The 12,563-nt window shown below is 48.6% G+C and overlaps 1 protein-coding gene and 1 long non-coding RNA gene across 2 annotated transcripts in view; both read right to left on the reverse strand.

Moving 5' to 3' along the window:
• Positions 1 to 978: 978 nt before the first annotated feature.
• Positions 979 to 12,563, reverse strand: part of LOC115381241 (NLR family CARD domain-containing protein 3-like) — a 65,665-nt gene continuing 54,080 nt past the window's right edge. The window contains exons 8-11 of the mRNA XM_030082521.1: positions 2,111 to 2,284; positions 1,854 to 2,027; positions 1,725 to 1,771; positions 979 to 1,529 (exon numbers count right to left, since the gene is read on the reverse strand). Of these exons, the coding sequence (XP_029938381.1) occupies positions 979 to 1,529; positions 1,725 to 1,771; positions 1,854 to 2,027; positions 2,111 to 2,284 (946 nt within the window). The remainder of the gene's footprint in view (positions 1,530 to 1,724; positions 1,772 to 1,853; positions 2,028 to 2,110; positions 2,285 to 12,563) is intronic.
• Positions 4,035 to 12,563, reverse strand: part of LOC115381255 (uncharacterized) — a 21,488-nt gene continuing 12,959 nt past the window's right edge. Inside the window, exon 3 of the long non-coding RNA XR_003930412.1 lies at positions 4,035 to 4,116. This is a non-coding gene — a long non-coding RNA (uncharacterized LOC115381255). The remainder of the gene's footprint in view (positions 4,117 to 12,563) is intronic.

The following is a 12,563-nucleotide window of genomic DNA, read 5'->3' on the forward strand; positions in this document are numbered from 1 at the left end:
TATGCAAATGAGCGTTCCAATGTTTGACCAGGTGCGCATTTTATTATTTGGAAGCGCATGCGCACCAGCGCACCGCTTCTGTGCACCCCTGGTTATAACTGTGGATTGTTGTTTGGGAGGGGAGTGATTTTGCTTTGCAGTGATTTTAGAAGTGTATGTGTCTCTACAATACAGAAAAATTAAAAAAAAAAAAATTCTAAAAATAACAAGTGAAATTGAGAAAGAGTGTTTGAGTTCACTGTAAACAAAAAAATCTTAAAAAAACGGGAATTTTTCGGCAGCTGGGGCACCAGAAATATACCATAAAATAACAGAAGATTACTTTCTCGTAAAAAAATAGTTTTTTCAGTACTAAAAATACAGCTTGTGCTTGTAATTTTAACAAGATTTTGCCTGAATTTACAGTTGTTTAACATTTAATTACAAACATTTAATGTTACAAAATAATGAAATTATTGAATGTGATTCGTCTTTCAGATAAACAGATAATACAGAAAACAACTAGGGGCAACATGACCTGTGTGTTTTGGATCATGGGAGGCAGCTGGGGAGCCAGGACCGGGACTTGAGTCCGCGACCGTCTAAACGAGGGGCAAGAGCATCAACCTCTAAGCCACCATGCGGATCTGGCTGAATGTTTTAAAAAAAGAAAACTCACTTCAGGGATGAGTGAGAGGTGTACTTTCCCCATTAGCTCCTATGTGATTTTAATAATTACATATAATTTTAATGATTGTAATGATTTTTTTTGAGTTGTGAAGTTTAATTTCACAAATTTTTTCCGTAAATAATTGAAAAATATTTGTGAAATTATGATACAGTTGTTAACATATGTTGACCATAAATATCCGTATTTGTAATTGAATTTCTCTGTAAAAGATCAGGAATATTGTGTTTTTTCACAGTTGCAAGGATTTCTTGTTATATTACATTTATATACCCTCTTCCTCCCTGCTGTCAGAGACAGAGACGTCCTTCCTACAGAGGACACAGACTCACTGAAGAACCAGGGAGCCAAAAGTGAAATCCAGCATAAAGAGGTTGAGTGAATGTGGTGTTGAAGGTGTGGAGGTGGATCAGAGAGTCAGAGGAGACTCTGAAGAAGGACAGAGAGCCAGCAGGACAGTCCACATACACTGCTACTCTACCAGAGGAGGAGAACGAGGAGGAGGAGGAGGAGAGGAAGGAGATGGGTGTGTCTCTGTTATTGTGCCAGACAGAGTAACCGAAACCAGAGCACCTCAGACTCCAGGACTGATCATTCCCTCCAAACCTACTCTCATCACTGCCTCCTTTCCTTCTGATTCCACTGTAACTCACTGATATGTCAACACCTCTGCTCCACTCGACCTCCCAGTAACATCGACCACTCAGATCATTTCGACACAGCAGCTGTTTATAGACATCAAATCTGTCTGGATGATGAGGATACGGCTGCTCTCCCCACTCATGTGTCACCTTCCTGTTGTTGTTGGACAGTTTGAGCTCTCTGCTCATTGAGTTTTCATCCAGTTGAAGTTGAGAGAAATCTGATGGAGAGAAAAAGAGTTCAGTCCTGATGTGACACATGTGATGGATTTGTTGTTTGTGGACTTCCTGACATGTTGTTGATGGAGAGAAAGTTTGATGAGGACACTTTTTGTCAGGCTTCTCTTGTCAGTAATGTTTGAAAGACTCCAAAGCTTTGATTGAAAGACAAACGGACAGTGATGAGTCCAACTTACACTTCCTCAGACCAGGTTTGAGCCTCTGCTGTCCACCATGGTCCACCCTGCAGGAAGAGAGACAGTCAGACAGGAAGACAGGGCATTGGTCAAGACACAGGCCCAGGAGCTCGTGTTGTGAGTTCATACCTGAGAGTCTCCAAACTGCACTGGGGATCCTCCACTGCAGCAAACAGCTCATCCACTCCTGAGTCTCCTGGATGGTTGTAGCTCAGGTCCAGCTCTCTCAGATGGGAGGACTTGGATCTCACAGCTGAGACCAGAGAAGCACAGCCTTCCTCTGAGACCAGACACCCTGACAGACTGGAGACACAAACATGGCTGCATCAAGTCAAGAAGGAAGAAGGAAGTTCCTCCACATGATCATGCAGCAGCTGGAGCCTGACCTGAGAGCTTCCAGTTTACAGTGAGGACTCTCCAGTCCAGAAGACAGTAGCTTCACTCCTGAGTCCTGCAGGTCGTTGTTACTCAGGTCCAGATGTGTCAGACTGGAGGACTGAGAGCTGAGAACTGAGGACAGAGCTCCACAGCTTCTCTCTGACAGACCACAGCTGCTCAACCTGAAGAAGAAGCAAAAATGAAAACCAGATCAATGTTTCTCCTGGACTCAGTTCTACAGATTTGTTCTTAAACCACGTACAGAGCTTTGCTGGAGGCTTTGACCACTGGCAGCAGCTTCAGAAGAGCCTCCTCTGAAGCAGAGTATTTCTTCAGGTCAAACTCCTTCAGATCTTCTTCTGATGACAGTAAGATGAAGACCAGAGCTGACCACTGAGTTGGAGACAGTTTGTCTGTGGAGAGACGTCCTGATCTCAGGGACTGTTGGATTTCCTCCACCAGAGAACCATCATTCAGTTCATTCAGACAGTGGAGCAGATTGATGCTTCTCTCTGCAGACAGACTCTCACTCAGCTTCTCCTTGATGTACTGCACTGTTTCCTGATTGGTCTGTGAGCTACTTCCTGTCTGTGTCAGCAGACCTCGAAGGAGACTCTGATTGGTCTCAAGTGAAAGACCCAGGAGGAAGCGGAGGAACAAGTCCAGGTGTCCAGTTGGACTCTTCAAGGCCTCGTCCACAGCTCTCTGATGGAGACGGTGGAGTTTAGGTTTCTTCTTTAACACTTTAGACCTCCTGGAGTTTTTCTGTTGTTCTTCCAGCAGGTTGATTCCAGACTTGATGAAGGTCTGATGGACATGTAGAGCAGCCAGAAACTCCTGAAGGCTCAGATGGATGAAGCAGAACACCATGTCCTGGTACAGGCCGCTCTCCTCTCTAAAGATCTGTGTGAACATTCCTGAGTACTTTGAGGCTGCTTTGAGATCGATGCCACACTCTGTCAGGTCGGATGGATAGAAGATCAGGTTTCCTTTCTGCAGCTCCTCAAAAGCCAGTTTTCCCAGAGATTGTATCATCTCCCTGCTCTCTGGACTCCAGTGTGGATCTGTGGCAGCTCCTCCATCATACTTGACCTTCTTGACTTTGGCCTGGACCACCAGGTGGTGGATGTACATCTGAGTCAGGGTCTTGGGCAGCTTTCCTCCCTCTCTGCTCTTCAACACCTTCTCCAGAACTGTAGCAGTGATCCAACAGAAGACCGGGATGTGGCACATGATGTGGAGGCTTCGGGAGGTCTTGATGTGGGAGATGATCCTGCTGGCCTGCTCCTCCTCTCTGAACCTCCTCCTGAAGTACTCCTCCTTCTGGGGGTCGGTGAACCCTCGGACCTCTGTCACCCTGTCCACACAGTCAGCAGGGATCTGATTGGCTGCTGCAGGTCGTGTGGTGATCCAGAGGCAAGCAGAGGGAAGCAGATTCCCCCTGATGAGGTTTGTCAGCAGAACATCCACAGAGGTGGACTCTGTAACTTCAGTGAGGAACTCAGTGCTCTGGAAGTCCAGAGGGAATCGACACTCATCCAGACCGTCCAAGATGAAGACCACCTGGAAGTCTTCAAAGCTGAAGAGTCCTGCTTCTTCTGTTTCCGTGAAGAAGTGATGAACAAGTCCCACCAAGCTGAACTTCTTCTCCTTCAGCACATTCAGCTCTCTGAAGGTGAATGGAAATATGAAGTGGATGTCCTGGTTGTCTTTGTCTTCAGCCCAGTCCAGAGTGAACTTCTGAGTCAGGACTGTTTTCCCAATGCCAGCCACTCCCATTGTCAGCACTGCTCTGATTGGTTTAGATCTCCCAGGTGGGGCTTTAAAGATGTCTCCTGGTGTGATGCTTGTCTCTGCTCTGTCTGCTATCCTGTGTGCTGCTTCAATCTGTCTGACCTCATGTTCCCAGTTGACCTCTGCAGCCCCTCCCTCTGTGATGTGGAGCTCTGTGTAGATCTGGTTCAGGAAGGTGGACTCTCCTGCTTTAGAGACTCCTTCAAACACACACTGGAACCTCTTCTTCAGGCCACGTTTCAGCTTGTGTTGGAAAACTCCAGCAGAAGTTCCTGAAAAGAAGACGAAAGCATGGGTGAGTTAAATGGATTTGACAGTGAAGATTAAAGTGTGTTATGTACTTCGCATTTCAGCTCAGCTCCTTCTTCACCACGACGGATCTAAACAACGACCGCATCACTGCAGACACTGCACCCATCCACCTGTCAATCTCACCTTCATCCGTCCCTCACTCAGGAACAAAACCCCAAGTTACTTAAACTCCTCAACTTGGGCCACAGTCTCTCCACCGACCTGGAGAGGGCAGTTCACCTTCTTCCGGTCTAGGACCATTTCCTCGGATTTAGAGGTGCTTGGATTTACAGGTGCTGATCCTCATCCCTGTCGCTTCACACTCGGCTGTGAATCACCCCAGTGCATGCTGGTCCAGGTTACATGAAGCCAACAGGACAACATCATCTGCAAAAAGCAAAGATGACATCCTGTGGCTACCAAATTGGACCTCTTCCGGCCCCTGGCTGCACCTTGAAATTCTGTCCATAAAGATTATGAACAGAACTGGTGACAAAGGGCAGCCCTGCTGGAGTACAACATGCACTGGGAACAGGTTCTGTCACGCCCTATGCCCCTGCGGCCATTTGGGACCGCTGGCCGGTTTTGGTTTTGATTGTCCCTTGTGCTGGCCCTGCCCCTCCTGTTTCTGTGGGATCTTCAGCTTCTGGCCCCCTCCGGCAAAGCTCGTCCCCAGGATCTTCAGCTTCTGGGCCCCGCTGGCGAAGTTCATCCCCGGAATTTGAGGTCCGCCCAGCTCACGCTTTGCCGCCGGCCGCGATGCCTCTGATCTACTCCAGGAGCGTCCCAGTCCTCAGCAGCGTTCCCAGCCGCGCAGTGCAGTCCCATGTTCCCCCGTCCCGCCTGTCAGCTTTAGCGCCGTGCCATCTGTGTCTGAGTCTGAGTCTGTGTCCGGTTTCTGTCCGTCCCGTCTGACCCCTCCTCGGTCCGGGATGTTGGGCGGTGGTGCCTGGAATGATTGCTCTGTTGTGCGCCGGGAGGCGCACATTGAGAGGAGGGTCCTGTCACGCTCTATGCCCCTGCGGCCATGTGGGAGCGCTCAGGGCCGGTTTCGGTTTTGTTTGTCCCTTGTGCTGGCCCTGCCCCTCCTGTTTCTGTCTGCTCCTGCCTCGTTACCACCTTAATGTGTTGCACCTGTCTTTCCCTCTATTTAAGTCCTGCTCCCCTGGTTTGTCTTGTCGGCTCCTTGTGGGTCTCACTGCGTGCTTCTCTGTCCTTGCCTGCATGTTGGCTCAGCTCAGCGTTCCTTTATCCTGTGTTCCTGTATCCTGCTTTCCTGTGTCCTGCATTCCTGTTTCTGAAAATAAATGAGTTTGAACCAGAGTCCTGAACACAACCCGCAGCCCGACCTTTATTTAAAGTAATCATTTTGGGTCATATTGTCTGAATACTAAACAGCACATTGCCACAGTGAGGAAACAATGCGCCTGAATGAAGCAGCTCTTCCAAAAAAAGCCTGAATTCAGTCATGAATCATCAACCCTGCGTATTCTTCTCCCATACAACTGTAAAGCCGCTTGTTTGTTACATTTGATGCTCTTGAACTTTGAATCTCTTAAAGGGAACTTTACGTGTGTAATAGACTTACTTTCTGTCTAGACTTGAGCGGCGGTCAGCAGTTACGAGCCATGACATGTTTTGGAATCCATCGAGGAGAAAAGTAATCCATCAGGGAAACACTGTGTAATGTTTGAACACTTCAGGGGCATTACAAAGTGATAGTTGTACGTTTTATCCATTTATTGGTCCAAAAAGGTTCATTGGTCTGCCGAAACCGTCAGGTAAATAACAAAATACCTCCCTGGTCTTTGGAAAAGAACCTTTGTTTTGGATTATCCATTTATTTCTCAAATATCTAAATAGCTATTAACTGTTTTGGAAGTGGCGCTTGTTAGACGGAGGCAGACCGTTTGATGCTCTCGTCCAATCACAAATTGTGTCATTAGATGGTGAAACGCGTTTAAACAGCTGAGCCAGTGATTGCCACAAAGTAGTGGAAGGGATCCTCAGAGAGTAAATAATGACCAAGATAGTTTTCTGTAGTTTGCTCATCTAACTGAAAGTTAGTTCCCACTTTGCGGCTATCGTAAGACAACACTTTACTGCACTTTTTACAGGCCGCGAACCCAGCAACTTGATAATTTTCTTCATCTATGATAACACGAAAATGCTCCCAAACTTTAGACTTAGCTCTGGTGGATGAATTTTCGGCAAATTTGTACTCTCCGCTCTGAAGTTGTACTCTCACGTCCTCCGCCATTTCTGTTGTTTTGGTAACCCGGAAATGGATGCAGAAGACACGCTGTGCAAGCTGCAGTCGCAGCAGATGGACCATGTCAGAGCTTTTAATTTTATTAAATTTAAATTTTATTTTATTTATTATTATGTTATATTGATTCTCATAAGTCAACCTACAACCCGTGACCTGACCCACAAGCTATTTTTCCCACCCACATCCAAACCTGAGAAAAAAAAAAAAAAAGTTTTTAAAAGCCACCAATCAGTTGTTTTAGTGGGTACCCGACCCAGTGCAGGACTCTGGTTTGAACTCCGCCTGGCTGCCTGCGCGGGGGTCCTTCAACCTGCACCCATGACAGGTCCGACTTACTGCCGGCAACACAGACCAGACTCCTACTCCGGTCCTACAGAGACCAGATGGCCCTTAACATGGGGTCCCGGACGCCGTATTCCCCTATACCCCCCCACAAGATACCACGAGGGACGTGGTCGAATGCCTTCTCCAAGTCCACAAAACACATGTGGACAGGTTGGGAAAACACCCACGAACCCTCGAGCCCCTATGGAGGATATAGAGCTGGTCCACTGTTCCACGACCTGGATGAAAACCACATTGTTCCTCCTGAATCCGAGGTTCGACTATCGGTCGAATCCTCCTCTCCAGTACCCTGGAATAGACTTTCCCAGGGAGGCTCAGGAGTGTGATCCCCCTATAGTTGGAGCACATCCTCCGGTCCCACTTTTAAACAGGGGGACCACCACCCCGGTCTGCCAATCCAGAGGCACCGTCCCCGACCACCACGCAATGTTGCAGAGACGTGTCAACCAAGACAGTCCCTGCACATCCGGAGACTTATGATACTCAGGGCAAATCTCGTCCACCCCTGGGGCTTTGCCACCGAGGAGCTTACCAACCACCTCGGTGACTTCAGCTTGGGTGATGGACGAGTCCACCTCTGAGACCTCCGCCTCTGCTTCCTCCACGGAAGACGTGGCGACGGGATTGAGGAGGTCCTCGAAGTGTTCCTTCCACCGTCCAACAATATCCCCAGTTGAGGTCAGCAGCTCCCGTCCTCCACTGTAAACAGTGTTGATGGAGACCTGCTTTCCCCTCCTGAGGCGCCGGACGGTGTGCCAGAATTTCTTCGAGGCCGACCGATAGGCCTCCTCCATGGCCTCTCTGAACTCCTCCCAGACCCAAGTTTTTGCCTCCACAACCACTCGGGCTGCAGTTCGCTTGGCCTGCCGGTACCTGTCAGCTGCTTCTGGAGTCCCATGAGCCAACAAGGCTCGATAGGACTCCTTCTTCAGCTGGACGGCAGCCCTTACTTCCGGTGTCCACCAATGGGTTCGGGGGTTGCCGCCGCGACAGGCACCGGAGACATTATGACCACAGCTCCAAGTAGCTGCTTCAACAATGGAGGTAGAGAACATGGAGAACATGGTCCACTCGGACTCAATGTCCCCAGCCTCCCTCGGGACATGAGAGAAGCTCTCCTGGAGGTGGAAGTTGAAAACCCTGCCGACAGAGGGTTCCACCAGACGTTCCCAGCAGACCCTCACAACACGTTTGGTTCTGCAAGATCTGTCTGGTTTTCTCCTCCGCCAGCGAATCCAACTCACCACCAGGTGGAGATCGGTCCACAGCTCTGCTCCTCTCTTCACCCGAGTGTCCAAAACACGAGGTCAGAGGTTAAATTTGGGAAATCATTTGTGGAAATCATTTGGCGGTGTGAACGCAGCATAAAGAGTGTATTTGCAACAACAAATTAGAAAAGGAACTGTTAGCAACTAAGTGGAGGACCCAAAAAATAATGTTTTGCTGAGTTTATCTTGCAGGCTCAGACCATCCCCGACTCTGTTTCTGCTGGAGCTGAAAACATTTCAGTGTTTGGTGAGATCAAATCCTCTTACTGCTCCTCAGATGCTCAGCCAGCTCCTCCTGCTTCATCCTCCTCAGGAAGTCCAGAGTCATCCTCAGAAATGACTCTCTGCTGCTCCTCTGCTCTTCATCCTCATCCTCATCCTCATCCTCCCTCTCACTTTCTGAGCATGCTGGGTAATCTGGACTCAGGAGCTTCTTCATCTTCTTCAGCTCCTTCTTCATGAAAGTCACCATGTTGTCCTCCAGCATCTGGAACAGAGAAACATCTGGAGTTAGACAGATGGAGATGTGAGAATAAATCCACCGTTGTTGCTACTCTGGAGACTGTCAGTGTTTCCAAGAGGACGACCAATAACGCTACGGTTAGACACTTGTTCTCACCACAAAGATGGAGTCCAGATGTGTTTGATGCTGAGGGGCGGAGCCTCCACGGAGAACCTCAGAGCTCTGCTGGCTGCCGCTGCAGAAACATGTTGACTTTGTTCAAGCTGCTGTTCTGAGGATGAATCCTGACACAAACACTGATTCTCACCCCTCATCAGAAGGTACTGGTAGTGACTCAAAGCTAATGGATTCATCCATAGACCCGTCACTCTCCAGGGACACACAGCTGGTTCCAGGTCCAGGACTCCTCCTACAACACATGAAGATCTGAATTAACAAGATAAACGTGTGTGTGTGTGTGTGTGTGTGTGTGTGTGTGTGTGTGTGTGTGTGTGTGTGTGCTGTGAGGATGAATCCTGACACAAACACTGATCCTCACCCCTCATCAGCAGGTCCTGGTCCTGATTTAAAGAGAATGACTTCTGTCATAGACTGATCACTCTTTAGGGACACACAGCTGGTTCCAGGTCCAGGACTCCTCCTACAACACATGAAGATCTGAATTAACAAGATAAACGTGTGTGTGTGTGTGTGTGTGTGTGTGTGTGTGTGTGTGTGTGTGTGTGTGTGTGTGTGTGTGCTGTGAGGATGAATCCTGACACAAACACTGATCCTCACCCCTCATCAGCAGGTCCTGGTCCTGATTTAAAGAGAATGACTTCTGTCATAGACTGATCACTCTTCAGGGACACACAGCTGGTTCCAGGTGCAGGACTCATCCTACAACACATTAAGATCCGAATTACAACATGAACGTGTGTGTGTGTGTGTGTGTGTGTGTGTGTGTGTGTGTGTGTGTGTGTGTGTGTGTGTGTGTGTGTGTGTGTGTGTGTGTGTGCTGTGAGGTTGAATCCTGACACAAACACTGATTTAAAGCCAATGGGTTTCCCCAAAGACCGGTCACTCTTCAGGGCCACACAGCTGGATGGAAACCCAGAGTCAGAGTATAAAACAAACACAATGTTGGGGACGCACTGATGGACAGGTCCAGCTAAGGCATGACCCGGAGTCATGTTGTCTGCGAATACTGTCCCCCGTCATGAAGGAGACATGACCCCCGCCGTGGTGGAGACGCAGCAGACTTTGAAGCTCTCTAGAACAAAGAGAGAAACTTCTTCCTCTCAGCAGGAGGCCACCGCCATCGTGTCCCCCAGAACCTGAAATGGCTGCTCATCTCCTCCACCATGTGCTTAGAACAAAGAAACCCTCAGGTAATGGCCGTTTATCTGTCCTCACAGAACAAAGAAGCCAGATAAGGGTGCAATATCACTGCCAACCTCACGAGGGCGCTCGTGAGGCTCCTCCCCAGAGCAGAGGAGGGGAGGACTCAGATCGCCTTCTGATTGGCTGAGCGACCGCCACTCAAAAGTTGAGATCCCGCCCTCCATCTTCGGTTCTCTCAAAGAATTTTATCCAGGAAGGACGCACAGCCGTCTCTCCAACGGATTATACCCGGTACTGAACGGACCCGCTGGCGGGACTTTTGGGACCAGTTTCTCTTCACCGGTGAAGCCCCTTTTCCCAGCGGGGCAGAACGGCAGGGACTCCCCTGGAGCAGACCGAAGACACCAGCAGGACCGCACCACTAAGGCTCAGCTCTCCCCCTTCTCCTCCTCCTGCAGCCAAAACCCAACTGAGGACCCGGACAGAGGAACCGGGACCTCTTCCTCCACGTGGACCCCTCCAAGAGCCCAAGGTTCTGTTGGACGCAACAGAACCCGATCGAGATCAGAGCGACGGCTTTGATCTCCCCACCAAACACCTCATCAGCCACAGGACCCACAGCGGCGGAGAGCCCATCACACAAGGTTTGACACCTGGGCGGGCTTTAGGCAGCTTAGATAGTGGTGATGATTCAATGCTTGTGTGTTTTTATTGTGAACCAGGACTGAAGCCGTTCATGATATATACACTGTTGTTTCCTTTGTTTCCTTTCTTCATCTTTCTCCGTCTCTCTCTCTCCTCGTGCGCTCCCGTGCGCACGTTCACGAGCACGCGCTTCCTCCTCACAGATCAGACCCGCAAGATGCCGGCTAGCCGTGCATCTGTGCATGTGCCTTTCCTCTTTACTAACCCGAGAGTAGGGAATTGAACAGCGCGGTAGACCTCGAGTCGAGAGCACGCACGCGCGCCGCTCGCCCGCTCGCTCGCTCTCTCTCTCACTCTCTCACTCCGCCCCTCCCCGCTACCCCTCCCGTGGTAGCCGGACAGGGACCGTCGCTCCTCAGTTCGCGGAGCCCAGACCCGGGACCCAGAGAGACTCCCCCGCTCTCTCATCCTCTCTCCCTCTCTCTCTCATCTACGCAAGCGTGGATCGCGGGTCGGGCATTCCCTCATCCTCTCTCTCTCTATCTCTATCGCGCATGCGGGCACCCACGTGCCGACTCCTCAGCGATCGGACATTCACGAAAACCGAGCGTGACCGGAGTCACGCCTACTTCGTGAGTGACTCAGGATTGACTCCTGTCGCTTCGGGTGGCCGCTCCGCCACATACACACACACCCACGCTCACGCCCACAATCACACACACCTCCTCTTCCTCCAGGAAGAAGGACCACACAGCCGACCTCATCGGGCCACGCTCCGAATGGGTTAACGCCCCTTCCTGTGCATCTCCGGGCTCACACACACACACACACACACACACACACACACACACACACACACACACACACACACACACACACACACACACACACACACACACAGGACTTGCAAGTTTGAATGTTTTGTTTTGTTGATCATGTGTTAATTAGTAATAGACATTGTTAATAAACGCTCATTAACTGAACTGAATGATTCATGCTTCTCTTTTTGGTGGTCTTGTGACAAATGTCCTGGTTGTAACAGTCTATGCTCGATCTCACACCTTCTCTGATAATTTAACTGTTGTTTATCCAAAGATTAACTACCAGCTTAAATTATCTTTCCATCTTTGAGACTGAAAATTGGTAATGAATGTTCCTCTGAGGAGGTGGTGCCCCGGAATTATCAATTAAATAACCCACAGGTTTATTTAATGCATAATTCACAACTTCCCTCAGCTCATTTTCTGTAATTTACCCATTTCCCGTAATTGGTAATTTGTGGCACTATTGATTAATTAACAACACCTTGTTAATCAATAAGTTAATGGTTAAATCACTCTGTGGTCTCCTCCATTCCCAAATAACTGATTATTTAACATTATTAACAAATAAATAACCATTCATTCTGATTAATAATAATTGGTGTTGGGTTAAATTACTTGGTGCTTCACTTTAAACAGTATATTACGCCGTAATTGATTGTTATTAGTGATCCACTGTGAATGACCTGCGATTATTAATTGGTAAATCAAAATTTACTGAAATTAATAAGTAACTAAATTACCTAAAGTAATCCATTACTCTCAGTAATCAATACTTTAGTAATTTATTCCCAATTACCAATCGTAAACCCCAACAACATCAGGAACAGACTGACTGGAAAAATGGAGGACCGTTGGAGAAGAAAGAGAAGAACTGGGACTTTCAGATGGACTTTGATGACTGTCTGAGTCTTGTTCATGTTCAGTGAATCATTTAGTGAAGAATGACAGAAAATACACAACAGCAGATGAAAGAAAACCTACTGAGACTCTAAGGAAGGAGATCCTCTGGAATCTAGAGCATGTTTGGAACAATCAGTCTTTGTGGATGCAATGCTGGATCCAGGTTCAGGTCCTGGTCCAGGGCCAGGGCCAGGTCCAGGTGAGTCTGATGTTTTCTGCTTACTCATTCTACAAAAGAAAGACACATTTTGCTTTGAGTGAATGAGAAAACAAGAAAGATGGACATATAAACTGTCTTTTGGTTCCAATTTTTCTTTGGTTGGGAAGCTCAGGGAC

Source organism: Salarias fasciatus, chromosome 23 (genome assembly GCF_902148845.1).
Source record: "Salarias fasciatus chromosome 23, fSalaFa1.1, whole genome shotgun sequence".
Lineage (NCBI taxonomy): Eukaryota > Metazoa > Chordata > Actinopteri > Blenniiformes > Blenniidae > Salarias > Salarias fasciatus.